Source organism: Wyeomyia smithii, chromosome 2, assembly GCF_029784165.1.
Source record: "Wyeomyia smithii strain HCP4-BCI-WySm-NY-G18 chromosome 2, ASM2978416v1, whole genome shotgun sequence".
Lineage (NCBI taxonomy): Eukaryota > Metazoa > Arthropoda > Insecta > Diptera > Culicidae > Wyeomyia > Wyeomyia smithii.
In genome coordinates, this window is record NC_073695.1 from 52588702 (window position 1) to 52603577 (window position 14876).

Here is a 14876-nt window from a genome sequence, read left to right on the forward strand (position 1 = left end):
CTGTGATCCAATTTTGATAATTGTCAAGAATTCATTGAACCGTATGAATAATAGAAACGGTCACATTTCGAAATAATAATTCTGCGTGAAAAACATTTTAATCAGGTTAGGAAAGCACCAGGTAAAACCTTAATTTACTCAACTTCAGATATAGACCAAAAACCGTGCGATGTTGATTGCCCCGAAAAATATTTTACATCTAAACATTTTACAACGTGAAGCATGTTAATCGGTGGATCGTGAGATAATAATCAAATAGAACTGCATTGATTGTTTTTTTTAGTAAGCTCAAATCGGCTTTACAGATAAAGTGGCTACCAACCCGTTCCGTTACTGCATCCTTCATCTTGAAATCCTTTAACATAAATTTCCTCTCGAAACGAATTCTTTCTAATTTCACAACCGCGCATGCCTGGCAACAGTCACAATGAACGTACCAAACCGTCATCATTGCTCTTCACGAAAGGAATCTACTGGAAGAAACTTCCGACGGCATTGCAAAAAGTCGTTCAAACATGACTCCAGATTATTTCAATGTGTTTGTAAGGAATAAAGCTTCGCTAGCACTAACACAGCGAGTGGAGTCGTTCCCCAAGCACTGCACACTGGAAATGCTTAGTTACGCTGCCAGTGTGTGTGTGTGTGTGTGTGTGTGTGTGTGTGTGTGTGTGTGTGTGTTTGAGTGCGCGCTCCGATCCACAAGGGGATGGAAAACGGGGAGCTCACAGCACAGGAATTCTCTCTCTTCGCTTGCTACTCCGCTAGAGTTGTCATGGAAATACCACTGAACCGTATCTCGGTCCATTCGAGAAGACCAGCCAAGCCAAGTGGGGTGGGGGCACCAGTGGCTGTGGCATACCCTAGATACCAATTTTCCACAGCACTTGGAGATTTAAAGTGCTTCGTTTCGTGCACAACGAACCTCAACAATGGCTTTAGATTTCACGTTTTGTTTCAAAACTCGTGCTGCTATGGAAATCAGATAGAACAGTCTAAAATTCGCATGTTTGATTGAGGATGAACTAACTCGGTATTTGCCTTTTACAAAGAATTCGTATTTTTTCCAATAGATTGTTGCGGTAATTTTTCTGCAAAAATTCGTTGAATTTGGATACCGACTACTTTAAAAATTTACAGCTCATCCCGCTGTGTATCGCTTCCATGATTTGACGCTATAGTAACCGTGGAAGGAAAAAACTGAGCAAAAGCTAGAAACGGAAATGGAAATAAAAATAAAATAAATCGTTTGCTCATCTCATTCACTTTATAGAGCCAAGGCAAACCATTTTCTGGGCTAGTCCCAGCAGTTGGAAATAGGCGGTGGGCGTGGGGGATGAGCTGATACCAGCAGGGATCCCTAGTGAGCCCCTCACGGCAGCATGATGGTGGCACTGTGAATGACGGCCTTCGGATGCGAGCTGGCGAATACGAACCGTGACTCGTGTCATCAAACGGCGAAGCGGCGCTGTTGGGCGAATGGGAAAGCGAAACAGTAAGTCCGACGGTCGGTGGTCGCGCTTCGACTCCCTGTCTCTCGCTCCCGTAATAATAAAGCTATGAGCATAAATATGTCTATAACGAATAAAAAACGTTCGAATAAAATAAAACCAAAATGGACAAAGTATTCCATTCTCGTTTAGCTGGGATATCGTTATTCGGAGTTTGCAATTGGGTGCAAGTTAAGGTGTTTATCTGTGTGTCAACTGAGTTGCTGTGTTTTATCTTTCAAGCAGATAGTAGTTGCGATAGATAACAGCCGTTTAGTAATTGTAGGGACAAAATTTATTAATTATTTAACCAAACGAATGATGGTAAAAACATTGCTTAAATACAAATGGTCTAAATTTGTGACATTGGAAAAAATAATCAGGATTTTAGTTTACTTTTTAAGGGACACATCGGACTCTAACGAAGGCACTTTGTTTGTTTGGTTTGCACCAAAGAATACATTCCATTCTTAGCATCAACAACTTTGATAAATTTGCCAAAAAAACGTGAAGAAAAACTTTAACTTCTGGTCAAATTGCGTAGACCAATGAAATACGAGTTAGACGCGCTGCTTGGAGAGAACCCCATTGAACGTCTGACTAAAGTCAGTAGATTGCGTTGCAAAGATGCAAGTCGATTAATAAGTTTTTTTTAACAATACTTTTGGCACCAGAAATATTTCATTTTTCAATCTAATATTTCCCATATTAAATTTGGTGTTTAGAACTTTGACTCAATTGATATTTATCAACTCTTTATTATCGATAACCCTACTACCATTTGATCTCATCAATTTGGAAACAAATGTACTAAATAAATATCAAATTTGGGTTGAAAGTTGTCTCCTTATTTTATTCCAAGTTCAAGTTAAGCTTCATGTTTTTTAATTCAGAATGACGAAGCCTCTTCCATCAAAAATTCACTTCAAACTCAAACCGTTCGAGCTCGGCTCCTGCATCATTAATGATTCCATCATACGTCCATCGGGAGTACTTTTACCAACAACAGTCTGTCGACAGAACTATCTCTCGGATCCTTTTTTTTGTGTGACTAAGGCAACGAAAAGGAATGAAATTTTAAAAACTCTTCAAACTAGTGCTTTCCCGGAAGGCAACTCTGCGGGTATGCCATCAGTCAGTGCCGAATCGAAAGGCAAAACTAGCTCCCGGCATGTTGCGTTTTTCCCCGGTCTGCCAAATGTTGCATTTATTCGCTGTGACAGTCAGTTATCAACAGAATCTGTCTTCGTTCTGGCAGCAGCATTCCAACAACCAGTAGTAGCAGCAGATAAGACTGAGCGAAAACTTTATCCTGCAGTAGCACATATTGGCAGACACAGTAGAGAGCAGCTAAAAAAAAGTTGACATTTCGATTCACTCTCCTGACTCATAGATTTTTATTTTTTCATCATTTATATTTCAGTCGGATCTAAAGTAATTTTACTTGTAGCTTCCATCTCCGCTGGGAATTTAATGGTGTACAATATTTTTCACGAGAGCCTGCGTCGAAGGATAGAAACACGAAAACTGGATCGGAAGTCTTGCGGTAGCCAACAGATACATACAGGGACACCAGGGAGCGGGAAAAATGGGAAAGCACTTTTCCTCGTTCGCCCAGTCAACCAACCGCTCTCCGGCTCTTCGAGAAGGGGGAATTGCTATCTGCGGTGGTTTTGGCTTCGGTCAAAGGCACTGTAGCTCGACTGTGTACAGATAGTCTCGCTTTTGAGGTGTATAACTTGGTGTTCGACCTTAAAATACCTTCCGATCGGTCAACGTCTCCAGGGAGACACCGTGGCTTGTTCGGAAAGTTTTGAGGAAAAATCGAGTGAGATGCAGTGGGAATGGAAAGGATTTTTCGCCGGGAAATTGCCCCGTAATGAGGTAGGTAATTAATCACCTCTTTGGCTGAGGCAGCCTTCGCATTCATGGTTCTAAGGATGAAAGTGCTCAATTTTTTGATGGGCACATAAATGATGCTCAAATTAGAACCCACTTCTCATTGAACCGAGATGTCACTGGCCACAAACAAGGTTATTTATTACCGATTTCCGCTGAGATTGTGCTTTGGGCAATATGAACATTTGGTGATAATGTTTGTCTCCTTGGTTTATGTGTATTATTACCGTAGCTGGTTTTATCATTATTGATTGTTTCGTGTTTTTACCGAGACTTATTGAAAGATTTTTCGTAGCCAGAAACAAAAAGAAAAAAGAAACAAAAGAAAACTAATATATAATAACTTCAATATTTTCTGATTCCTGCACAAAAATACCACGTAAAAATCAAATGAACAAAGTTATCAATTTCAGAGCTCACAATTATTTTGTCGTACATATGCTGTTCCTGCACAAAATATTTGTCAACCTTTTGTTTTCACACAGCAAACCAAGAGGTTGCAACAGCTTGTGTACCATAACAAGATAGGATACGTATCATTTGCATGCAAATGCACATCTTGAAAAATGCGGGCTGATAGCATCAAGAATTCACTCATACTTTTACGATAGGGTACGGGAGCATGTTTTATCTCAATTTATTCCAATAAAAGTATATGTTGCTAGTATAGTTTTACAAGCTATGTTTATTTCTTTTATATTGATTAACAATTCCGAATAATAATGAAAAAAAATAGAATTTTTGCATTGCCAATTAAAATACTCGTAAAACTATGGCCTCTCCGGAGAGAAAGACAAGAGGATTGATCTTTTGCATGGTTAGTATTCCACAGCAAACTTATTTATTATTGGGCAGCAAAAGGCCTATAACAAGTAGGTTTTCAGTGCGTCTTAAACTGTCCTACAGATCAGACGTGTTTTCGATAGCTTGTGGACTGGTCTTTGACTGCCTATAGCTTCAAAGTTTGTGTTTTGTCAATGCGTCTTTTAAAGTCTACCTGAAAGTTATTTCTCATCAGTTTTTATAAAGACTATCTACTTTTGAATTTAACATTTGTTTTCAACTTTTTTCGTATCACCTGAAATGACAGGGCGAAAAAAGAAACCGTGCATCACTACGAGGAGAAGAAGAGAGCATTCTCTCTCGGATAATTCGAGTGTCTGCAGCGATAAAAATGGAAGTTATTAGTAATGATACTATACAAAAGGTCAATTCTTTCAAAAAGGAGAAAGTTTCACCTATTGTGGTAACTATTTTTTTTGAATTTAATATTTTCAAAAAGGAACTTTCAACGTTTGTTTCTGACGTTAAAGTTACCTATCAAATTGGCCATAAAGGCAAATGCCGCTTATTAGCCGACTCAATAAAGGGTCGCGATCGTCTTGTTCAGTATTTAACTGACAAGATGTACAATTTTTTTACCTACAACACCAAGAACGTCAAGCCGTTCAAGGTTGTCTTGAAAGGTCTCACCAACGATCAAACCGTTGATGAGATCAAAATTGCTTTAACAGAATTACTTGGCATAGTCCCTACCCAAGTAATTCTTATAAAACAAAAATCACGAGGTGAAAATAGTCAGAGAACTGGAGCTTCCCTTGTGGACTATTTGATTCATTTTAACCGCAGTGATGTTAACAACTTAGAATTTTTTGAAAAAGCACATGCTTTATAAAATGTGCGTGTAAAGTGGGAAAATTTATAGAAAGTTTGGCGGAGGTGAAAAGCATATCACCCAATGCCGTACTTGCCAACGATAACGAAGTCCTGTGAAAGAGAGTAAAAAATTTCGGTGCACCAATTGTAACGGCAACCGTATTTCAATTTTTTACGAATTTCCTGTCCGTTCAACCATTGTTAAGGCAAGGCAGGGTAAACTCAATTTCCCAATCAAAACATAATTCTCCAAGCCACACTGTACCGCCCAATTTTTCTACTCCTTTGTATTTTCGTTTGACGTAAGCACAGGTAACAGGTAGTTCGAGCATTATACCGCCTAATGTTGGTAGATCGAAAATGACCGCTAATATGGAGGGTAAACAAAAACCGGTAGACAAAAAAAATACACTGATTTCCCCAAATAATATTGCTACCGAAAATCATTTTTCTAATGTCAACTGCCTGGGGCGTATTACGGCAGGTAAACTTTCTCGTCTGCAACAAGCAATGTTCGATCTTATGAACGCAATGTTGCAGGCAAAATCCATGTTTGAAGCTATTAAAATTGGAACAAATTTTACACTTAAAATCATTTCTAATTTAAAATTTAGCAATGATTTTGAATAAAACAATTAGAATTTTCAATTGGAATGCTCACTCATTGAAGGCCAATGAGAATGAGCTTTTTAATTTTTTAACAGTAAATAATGTGCACATTGCAATTATCACTAAATCAAACATCGTGCTCTTCCCCTTCTTGAGACGAAAGTTATTGAAACTTGGGAATTGATGTTCAAACTGAACTTGGGATTTTATTTGTTGCCGCAGCATATTTACCATTCCAATGCACACGCGAGCACGAAAATTATTTTAAAGGTGATTTAAAAAAACTCCCTGGTGAGTTTTTACGGTTGTCGTTCAATTTTTTTTTATAATCGGCAATTTTAACGCTAAACATCGATCATGGAATAATTCTCAAAGTAATTTCAAATGGCGAAATTTTATTCAATGATTGTTCCTCAAGAAACTATTCTATTTTGTCTCCGAATAGTCCTAAATGTTTTTCTTCTTAAAGACAACAATCGATTTGGTACTAACAGATCAAAGTCATGTATGTAGTGAATTAATCACACATGCTGATTTTGATTGTTACCATCTTCCAATAACTTTTTCTTTATCACATGAATCAGTTTTAAACCCTATTAGCTCTGCTTTTAATTATAACAAGGCTAATTGGGAAAGATACAAAACTCATATTGAGAGTGATTTCAATAATGAGCTTGATTTGCAAAACGAAGTGAATATTGATTGCGCTTTGGAAGTATTAAAATGTGCAATTGTTGATGCCTGGAATTATTCTGTTCCAAAAGCTCAAGTGAAATTTGATTCACCAATAATTGACGAAAATCTTCAACTTTTAATTCGTTTTAAAATGTCCGCAGACGTCAATATCAACGTTCTCGTGACCCTGTTTTTAAAACTATTTATAACGATTTACAGAAAGAGATTAAACATAGATTAACTCTTCTGAGAAATCAAAATTTTGAGACTAAAGTTGGAAAATTGAAACCATATTCAAAACCCTTTTGGATGCTGTCGAAGATTCTTAAGAAACCTTCAAAGCCTATTCCAGTTTTAAAAGATGGTGAACGTTTTCTTGTATCCAATGAACAAAAGGCTCAAAGACTTGCTCAGTCTTTGAAAATGAAGTCACACTTCAATTGGATTTAATTTCTTCCCAGAATTTTTTACCTACAGAAATAATTGAATCTAACTTGAATGAGATTAAATCAATTATTGAAAATTTCAAAAATATGAAAGCACCTGGTGACGATGGAATCTTTAACATATTGATCAAACATCTTCCTGAGAGCACACTGGAATTTTTAGTAAAATTTTTCAATAGCTGCTTCAAAATTGCATATTTTCCCACATTATGGAAAAATGCAAAAATAACTCCAATTTTAAAGTTGGATAAAAATTCAGCTGAGGTTTCAAGTTATCGACCACTCAGTTTGCTTTCTTCAATAAGTAAACTGTTTGAGAGAATTATTCTTAACAGGATGATGTCACATATCAACGAAAATTCAATTTTTGCAGATGAACAGTTTGGATTTCGCCATGGGCATTCCACAACTCATCAATTGCTCAGAGTTACTAATATGATACGAGCTAACAAATCTGAAGGTTATTCCACTGGAGCTGCTCTTTTTGACATAGAAAAAGCTTTCGACAGTGTTTGGCATAAAGGTTTGATTGCGAAATTGCAAATTTTTGATTTTCCAATTTTCCTAATCAAATTCTTAAAAAATTATCTTACTGATCGAACTCTGCAGGTTTACTATCAGAATTCAAAATCTGATAGATTTCCTGTCAGAGCAGGTGTGCCTCAAGGTTCAGTCTTAGGTCCAGTCCTGTACAACATATTCACTTCAGATCTTCCTGATTTGCCTCCAGGATGCACAAAGTCATTGTTCTGCGATGACACAAGCATTTTCGTAAAAGGAAAAAGTCTTCGTGTCATATGCACTCGATTGCAGAAAAGTTCAGATATATTTTCTTTCTACTTGCAAAAGTGGAAAATCTCTCCCAATGCTTCTAAAACTCAAATGATAATTTTTCCGCATAAGAATAGGGCTTCTTTCCTCAAGCCAAACAATAATCACGTTGTCAAGATGAATGGGGTTATTTTAAGTTGGTCTGACAAGATTGAGTACTTGGGACTAATTTACGATAAAAAACTTATTTTCAAAGAGCACATTGAGAGTATACAAGCCAAGTGCATCAAATATACGCGATGTTTATATCCTCTCATTAACAGGAATTCAAAACTTTGTTTAAAGAACAAACTTTTGATTTACAAACAAATTTTTAGACCAGCAATTCTTTATGCTGTACCGATCTGATCAAGTTGCTGTTCAACGAGGAAGAAAACGCTTCAAAGTATTCAGAATAATATTCTGAAAATGATTTTGAAGCGTCCTCCTTGGTTTGGTACACTCGAATTACATAGTGTTGAAACATTAGAAGCTATGTCAAATAAAATTATTAACAATTTTCGACAAAAATCGTTGCAATCCTCAATTGCAACGATAAGCTCTCTTTATAGCCAATAAGTTAGCAATTAAGTTCGTTGTAAGTTTACTTCCCCTTTTTTGACAAGAAGGTTTAAATCCCTACGAATGATAAGTCCTAATTGCGAAAGCAAACAAATCCTAACAATTAAAATTACAATTTTTTTCCAACAGTGCACAGAGGCCTAAACTCGAAAAATCGTGATCGTTTTAGATTTGACTGTGGAATATTGATTTTATGTACCCAGTGTCTTCAGCAATTCCATATGCCAAAGCCTTTCTTTTGGCGTTTTCGGTTTATTGATCAATCCCCCTAGTAGTTAGATATAAAAACTATTTTTTCTCATTTTCATAATACCAGATTGCTTTCTTTAGCAAAGTTGTAGGAAAATCTATAAGAAAAATAATTGCTGAACACTGTAATTTTCTATCTGTACGTCTGATACGACGAAAAAGAGTTTTACGAGGAACACTCCTCAAAATTCGTTTTTCGTCCATAACTTTTCCTGTAATCGTCGAAACAATTCAAGATGTTCTAAGATTTTGTTTATTCTTCCAAACCTCGGATTTTTGTAGTTTTTATTTGTTGTAAAGATATTTCTAGTTTTTTGCTGAAAATAGCCATATTTTGATGTTCACGTGTTTCCCGTATAATATTGGTCAATACTTCCTGTACTTTTTCCGAGAGCTGTCTTATCGAAACCAAATAGTGGTCAGCAATCTGGGCACCGTGAATTAGTATTTCGTGTACTGACGCAGAAAGATAGTGCCATGGATATAACTCCAATAATTTTCGCGCCATGTCGATGCAATATCTATCGAATTTTTCTGTGTTCAACTTTCTACGCTTCAGTACATTTATATAAAGTCCTGTGAAAAAAAAACCGGATTATAAATGCAAGCAAATAATCTGCAATCTCCGGAGAAATATGGACTCAAAATATGGCTACTTTCAGCAAAAAACTAGAAATATCTTTAGTACAAATGAAAATACCAAACCAATATATTCTACAAAAATACGAGGTTTAGAAGAATGAACAAAATCTTAGAACATCTTGAATAGTTTCGACGATTACAGAAAAAGTTATGGACGTAAAACTAATGTTGAGGAGTGTTCCTCGTAAAACTCTGTTTCGTCATATCAGGCGTACATATAGAAGATTACAGTGTTCAACAATTTTTGTTCTTATAGATTTTCCTACAACTTTGCTGAAGAAAACAATCTGGTATTTTGAAAATTAGAAAAAAAAACAGTTTTTATATCTAACTACTATGGAATTGCTGAAGACACTGGGTACATAAAATCAATATTTCACAGTCAAATCTAAAACGATAACGATTTTTCGAGTTAAGACCACAGTGCAATGGCAAGAAGTTTAATTTTTTGGGAACTCATAACTCATAAATCTGCAAAAATCTTCGGCACATAACAATTTAAATCATCATCTTCAATACCAAAAATCTCCTTCATGTCCCTCATATACTTTTTCTGAAATCCATCCACGCATCCCAATATAATCCCACTCTTTTCCGCCTCCATCCAACATAACGGCAAGAACACGTTTGGACCCCCGAATCATGAATCAGCAACTAGACCACGCACGATACCAGAAACTAGAGATCCGAAGTTTGAGACTGTTCGAAGTTTGAATCAAAACGGTACATCTTAACTGAAAATTTACTAAAAATAGAGCAGCAGCAATACAGATAGAAATAGCATCTCGAAAGCATGAATGTTTAATAATAGTGCTGTTTTAAAATTGTTATTTCGCAAAAACTAAAGCAGTCATAGAATTGATTTCGAAGAACGAGCTGTATATTAACTTTCAAGGTTCAGTCTGAACTACAAAAACAATACTCTAAACTATATTTTTTGTGAGGAAACAACCAAAACCGATTGACAGTTGAATTACTCTAAGTAGATTAACGTTAGAGCATATACGCAGAAGAGTTTGTTTTCATCAAATGAAAAAACATAGAATCAGCCTTTGGAATATATTTCATTAATGAACCTAACAACCTGTTTATATGGGAACAAAATAACAGAATAGAATCAGAAACATATTTTCCCTTATTCTATGAAATAGGTCTACAATATTCGCAGTTCAGTAGATTGTTTTGATTTGTTTGGCCGTTACATAACATTATTTTAGAATAACAAAATTACTAATTAGCCGGTACGGTGTCGTGATGAAACTATTTGTATTGCATCTATAAAACTGACCCTCAAGATCTAAAAATTCACTTGGTTAGCAGATCCCCTTCAAATGAAAATCAAAACGACTATAAATATAGATATTTCGCAAATCTGATTATAACCATTATATGCTTCAAATTTGTCACCGGACTTATCAAACTGGCACAGAATAGTTTGGTTTGTTATTAGAAATAACATTTCAATTGCCCCTGCTATTGTAAACATTTTCCTCTGACGTTTTTTGATTATCCACAAGCCAACTAGAAAATATGATAATCGACACGATGGCGCAGAGCGCCATTCCAATATCGAGTTCAATCTATTTTCAATTTGTTTCGATTGAAAAAATAAATTCAAATCATTCCGGTCGTGGTCTCGCCAGCGATTTTCACAAACAGCCGCCTGTTCTAGAAGTTATCAACGCGCTGTGCTAGCGGATGAGGAAACAACTCGCATTTAGCGATTGTCGTACGGGATGTAATATTTTCCGCTGGGAAAAATTTATTGCGAATTTGCTCATGCGGCACATATTGCATTTTGAATAGTTCTTGACTAGGCGACGTTGTTGTGTTTGATTGTCCAGATTGCATTCAATTACTAGCTGCGGTTTTACCTTTTGAGTTGTTGCTAGTGTTTGTCGAAATTTTAGACTTTCGGGATTGAATTCATTGCTAGTTTTCTGAGACCATTTAATCCAAATTAAAAGTTTGTGTCGAATTCAAATTCCGCTGACAATCAATAATAAAATATTAATATATTTCTAACTACCAACATTTGACTTCTCACTCTAAAAAACGGTCAGCCAACTCAGGCGAAATTGTTTTGATTCCTTGACACCATCAACTGCAAACGTTACGAGGGGTTGCAACATAAAAAAAGCATATCATCATTATTTGATGTGCTTTTTATTATCTTCACACCCTCGTGGCGCAGAATAATATATCTATATCCTTAACCACTGGAAAAAAATGTAACCATACAGGGACAAGGCGTGAAAATCTGAACCGCATTTGACTGCAAACACTATCGGGGCTAGGGTTGAGTGAAACACCCAACAGACAGTGGTAACGTTACTGGTACACTGATTATCTTTTGCTCGTAGTTATTGATACAGACAATAATTCTAAATTTCAATACTTACCGCTTCGCTGTGTTGCAAAACTTATGAATTTTTTACTTCGCATTTTCCTCCGACTCGATTAAAAAGTTGAATTGGTTCTTCTGGCGATGGAGGAAATATTTTTCCAGTTTCTATCCCAGTTGTGGCGAAAGCTTCTGCACTCGTCCTAGCGCAGCATACATGCTGGCAGATATCCTTTTACCCCAGCAGCACCAGGGACAACAGTGCTGCACCGCATAACCTTGCAAGGAAGCTATTCCAGGCCTTTATAAGTGTAGATCATTATTTAAAACAACCACCTTCTGTCCCTCCCTAGTTTGGCTGACGCTTCGCGTGCCGCGCATTTTCTGTGCTCTGTTTTTTCCCGCTCCCTAGCATGCGCGTTTCTTTCCAGAATGACATGGCTTATTTCTTTCTCAAAAGCCTCCTTTCTGGGCAATTTCATACATAATTATCATAACCATAATGGTATAAGATGATATATAATAAATATGCCTTTTCCTGCTGTGGGAACACCAGGACAACATTGGTTCAGAGTACAGCGAGAGTGTGCTGCGGAATGGAGTGTCATCTCTTGGGACGACGATGGTTGATTCTGGTTGCGCTACGGGGTGAGGGTAAACGTATCGAGAGTCATCCGCGAAATTAGGTCGGTTTCCGCAAACACCCATTGCTTTTAACGAGCTTTTGATTTGTTAGGAAATGTTTTTTGGAGAAAAAAATCATCATTATTAAAAATTTTATTTTTATTTATCCTACTTACAGGTTTGGTTTCAGAACCGACGAGCCAAATGGAAGAAGCGGAAGAAGACCACCAACGTTTTCCGGACACCTGGTAAGTATTGGTGTTAGAACAATTTTAGTTTGCGGTTGATGTAAGATGAAAGCGTGAATAGACTTTAAATAGAAAAGTTCAGTTGGAAACTGTGGAATCTTTTGCATTCTCATATCCGCCAACACAAAATGAATTTCGTTTTCCTCCAAGTAACAAGATACAACATTTCATTTGGCTGGTGGGCTACGTTTTATCCGCCTACCTCTGCTGATTGGCAATACAAAATGAGACAACGATTTTTCGCACACACATTATTTTTAAAGTCCTTTGATTGATATTTTCGCAAGCACATGCTCTATTGTGACATAGATCTTTGTTTCCAAATTTACAGTACTGGACGAAACAAAAACATGCGGTTGGCCATGTTTTTCGCATTTTTTTGAGTACCGTTTAGGGTAATCGTTCATTATTCATCTCAACATCTTGGTACACCTATATTTATTTTATTTCTCTCTTTTGTCCAACTTACCGTCAAATTTCTACAAATTTTTGAAAGTAAATCTACTTGCTTTTCGATTTTCTCAAATGGCTGAAAGTTTCACGTTGAAAATATGGTAAAATTTAACAATGAATTGTTCAAAAAGGCGTGATGAGATGAATATAGGTACTGAGATGAATATAGAAGCGGTTACCCTATATAGTAAGTAGGATTATAGCGAAAAGTTCATAGCATTAGAAAGACAGTCTGCGTCAATTTGGCTTCTAGTTACATTGCCCTCCTATTTACTAACTAGCTCGAATTCAGTCTAGTTTTCAAAAATAAATTTTGTATTTGTTATTTACGGATGTGTTAACACCGTAATGACTACACATTAATATTTGGGTCAATCCATACGAAGTGATCACGAAAAAGCACAAAGCCAAGGCATCGAACATCACGGATATGGCGCACATTGGGGGAATTATTCATCTAGGTTCACTTTGAAAAAATCCCAATCTTGGTGTGGAGCTGAGCCTGACAAAGTCATTTTCAATTGACAATTACCAAGCAATCAACCGTCATTATATGATTCAATGCACACAACGAAACAGATTCGGCAAAATCAATTCTGCATCTTAGTCATTTGCACTCGTTCCTTAGCGACGATGCATTGATCTGCCGAACCCGATTTTATTCACTATTGATCATTTGAGGCACCATTCATATGTGTCAATGTAAACAAGTGCAGTGCTGTGCTGTGCAGTTTTCGTTAGGCAAATACAGAGGTTAGTTGCAGGAACCTGAAGACAAAAGTTTGAAAATCTTGCTTTACTTTATTCAGTTTATAAACGAATACAAATACAGCAGAAAAGAAGTTATTATCGGACTCAAACTTTGTGAGGGAGTTATAAAAAGGCGATGAAAACGTAAGTATTTCTGTGTTCGAAAGATCTGTTCACATTTGAAGCTGAGTTGCTCACTCAATATTTTATTATTTTTAATCCAATCCACAGTGTCCGCAGTAAATTCTGAAGTTAGCTGCAGCGGATCTTAACAATGCGTTTTGCACTGGAATTATGTTTTTGCAAGAACCTAGGACCGTCTGGATCTACGAGAAACTAGATCTAGATCTAAATAAGCAAAGACGTCATATACTCGACTATAAGGCGAGGAGTGCAGTGTGTTGCTAGCAAAAAAACTGAAGGATTAATCTCTAGTTTGATGGGCTTTCCTTTTGGAGAACATATGTTGACTGGATGATTTCACGATCTACGCATCCAACGCGTATATCGTAATGTACACAAGTGATGATAAGTTGTAGGCAGTGCGAGTTCTATCGATACCGGGAAACATATTAATAAAACCATTCTTGTAAAAAAATATTAAAAAAACAAAAAATTATATGTTTTTATTACTGTTTATTTGAACAATCAATAATAGAGAAAAAACAAAAGGTTATTTTAACAACAAAAACAGCGTTATATTGTTTTTTTTTTTTGTTCATCTATAATTTATTTGACACGGCACAAATACAATTTAATGTTTAACGGCGCCAATTATATCTGGTAGCTTACTTTCTAAAGTATCTTAATAACTAAAAGCAAATTTTTTATCCTCGCTGCCGACTACGAGCTGAAACTAAATGTAACTTAAAGCTATAATATTTTGCATTAAAAGCACTGGTTTACTGTATGATGGTTTTCATTGCCATAGGTAAGCACATGTTCCGCTGCTGGGCCAAGATATTACGGACTGACATATTGGGTTGTCTCCCTCGGGACCTGAGAGTATCGTGCGGGTCTAGTTGCTGTTTCCGGATCCGGGGTCTTAACGTGTTCTTGTCGTTTGGTTGGATGTAGGCGGAAGGGAATAGGATTAAACTGGGGCGTGGATGAATTTCAGGAAAATGTATATAAGGGACATGTAGGATAGGTCACGGCTCGCCAAGACATCACGAACAGGAACAGCCGGCTGCCTACTTTCGGCCTGCAGGGAAGCTATTAATTTAGACCTGGCGTCACGGTGTACAGGGCATGACCAAACAACGTGCTCTATGTCGTGATAACCTTCACCACAGGCACAGATACCACTTTCCCCGAGCCCAAAACGACGGAGATGCGCGTCAAATCTATAGTGATTGGACATAAGCCGGGACATCACGCAAATGAAATCCCGGCCTACATC

At 36.8% G+C, this 14876-nt stretch overlaps 1 protein-coding gene across 4 annotated transcripts in view; it reads left to right on the forward strand.

Moving 5' to 3' along the window:
* The window catches only part of LOC129724098 (homeobox protein orthopedia), a 114580-nt gene that overhangs the window by 85095 nt on the left and 14609 nt on the right, over nucleotides 1-14876 (forward strand). For all 4 annotated transcript variants that reach the window (XM_055678721.1, XM_055678723.1, XM_055678725.1 and 1 more), the window contains exon 4: nucleotides 12202-12271. In XM_055678721.1, the coding sequence (XP_055534696.1) occupies nucleotides 12202-12271 (70 nt within the window). The remainder of the gene's footprint in view (nucleotides 1-12201; nucleotides 12272-14876) is intronic.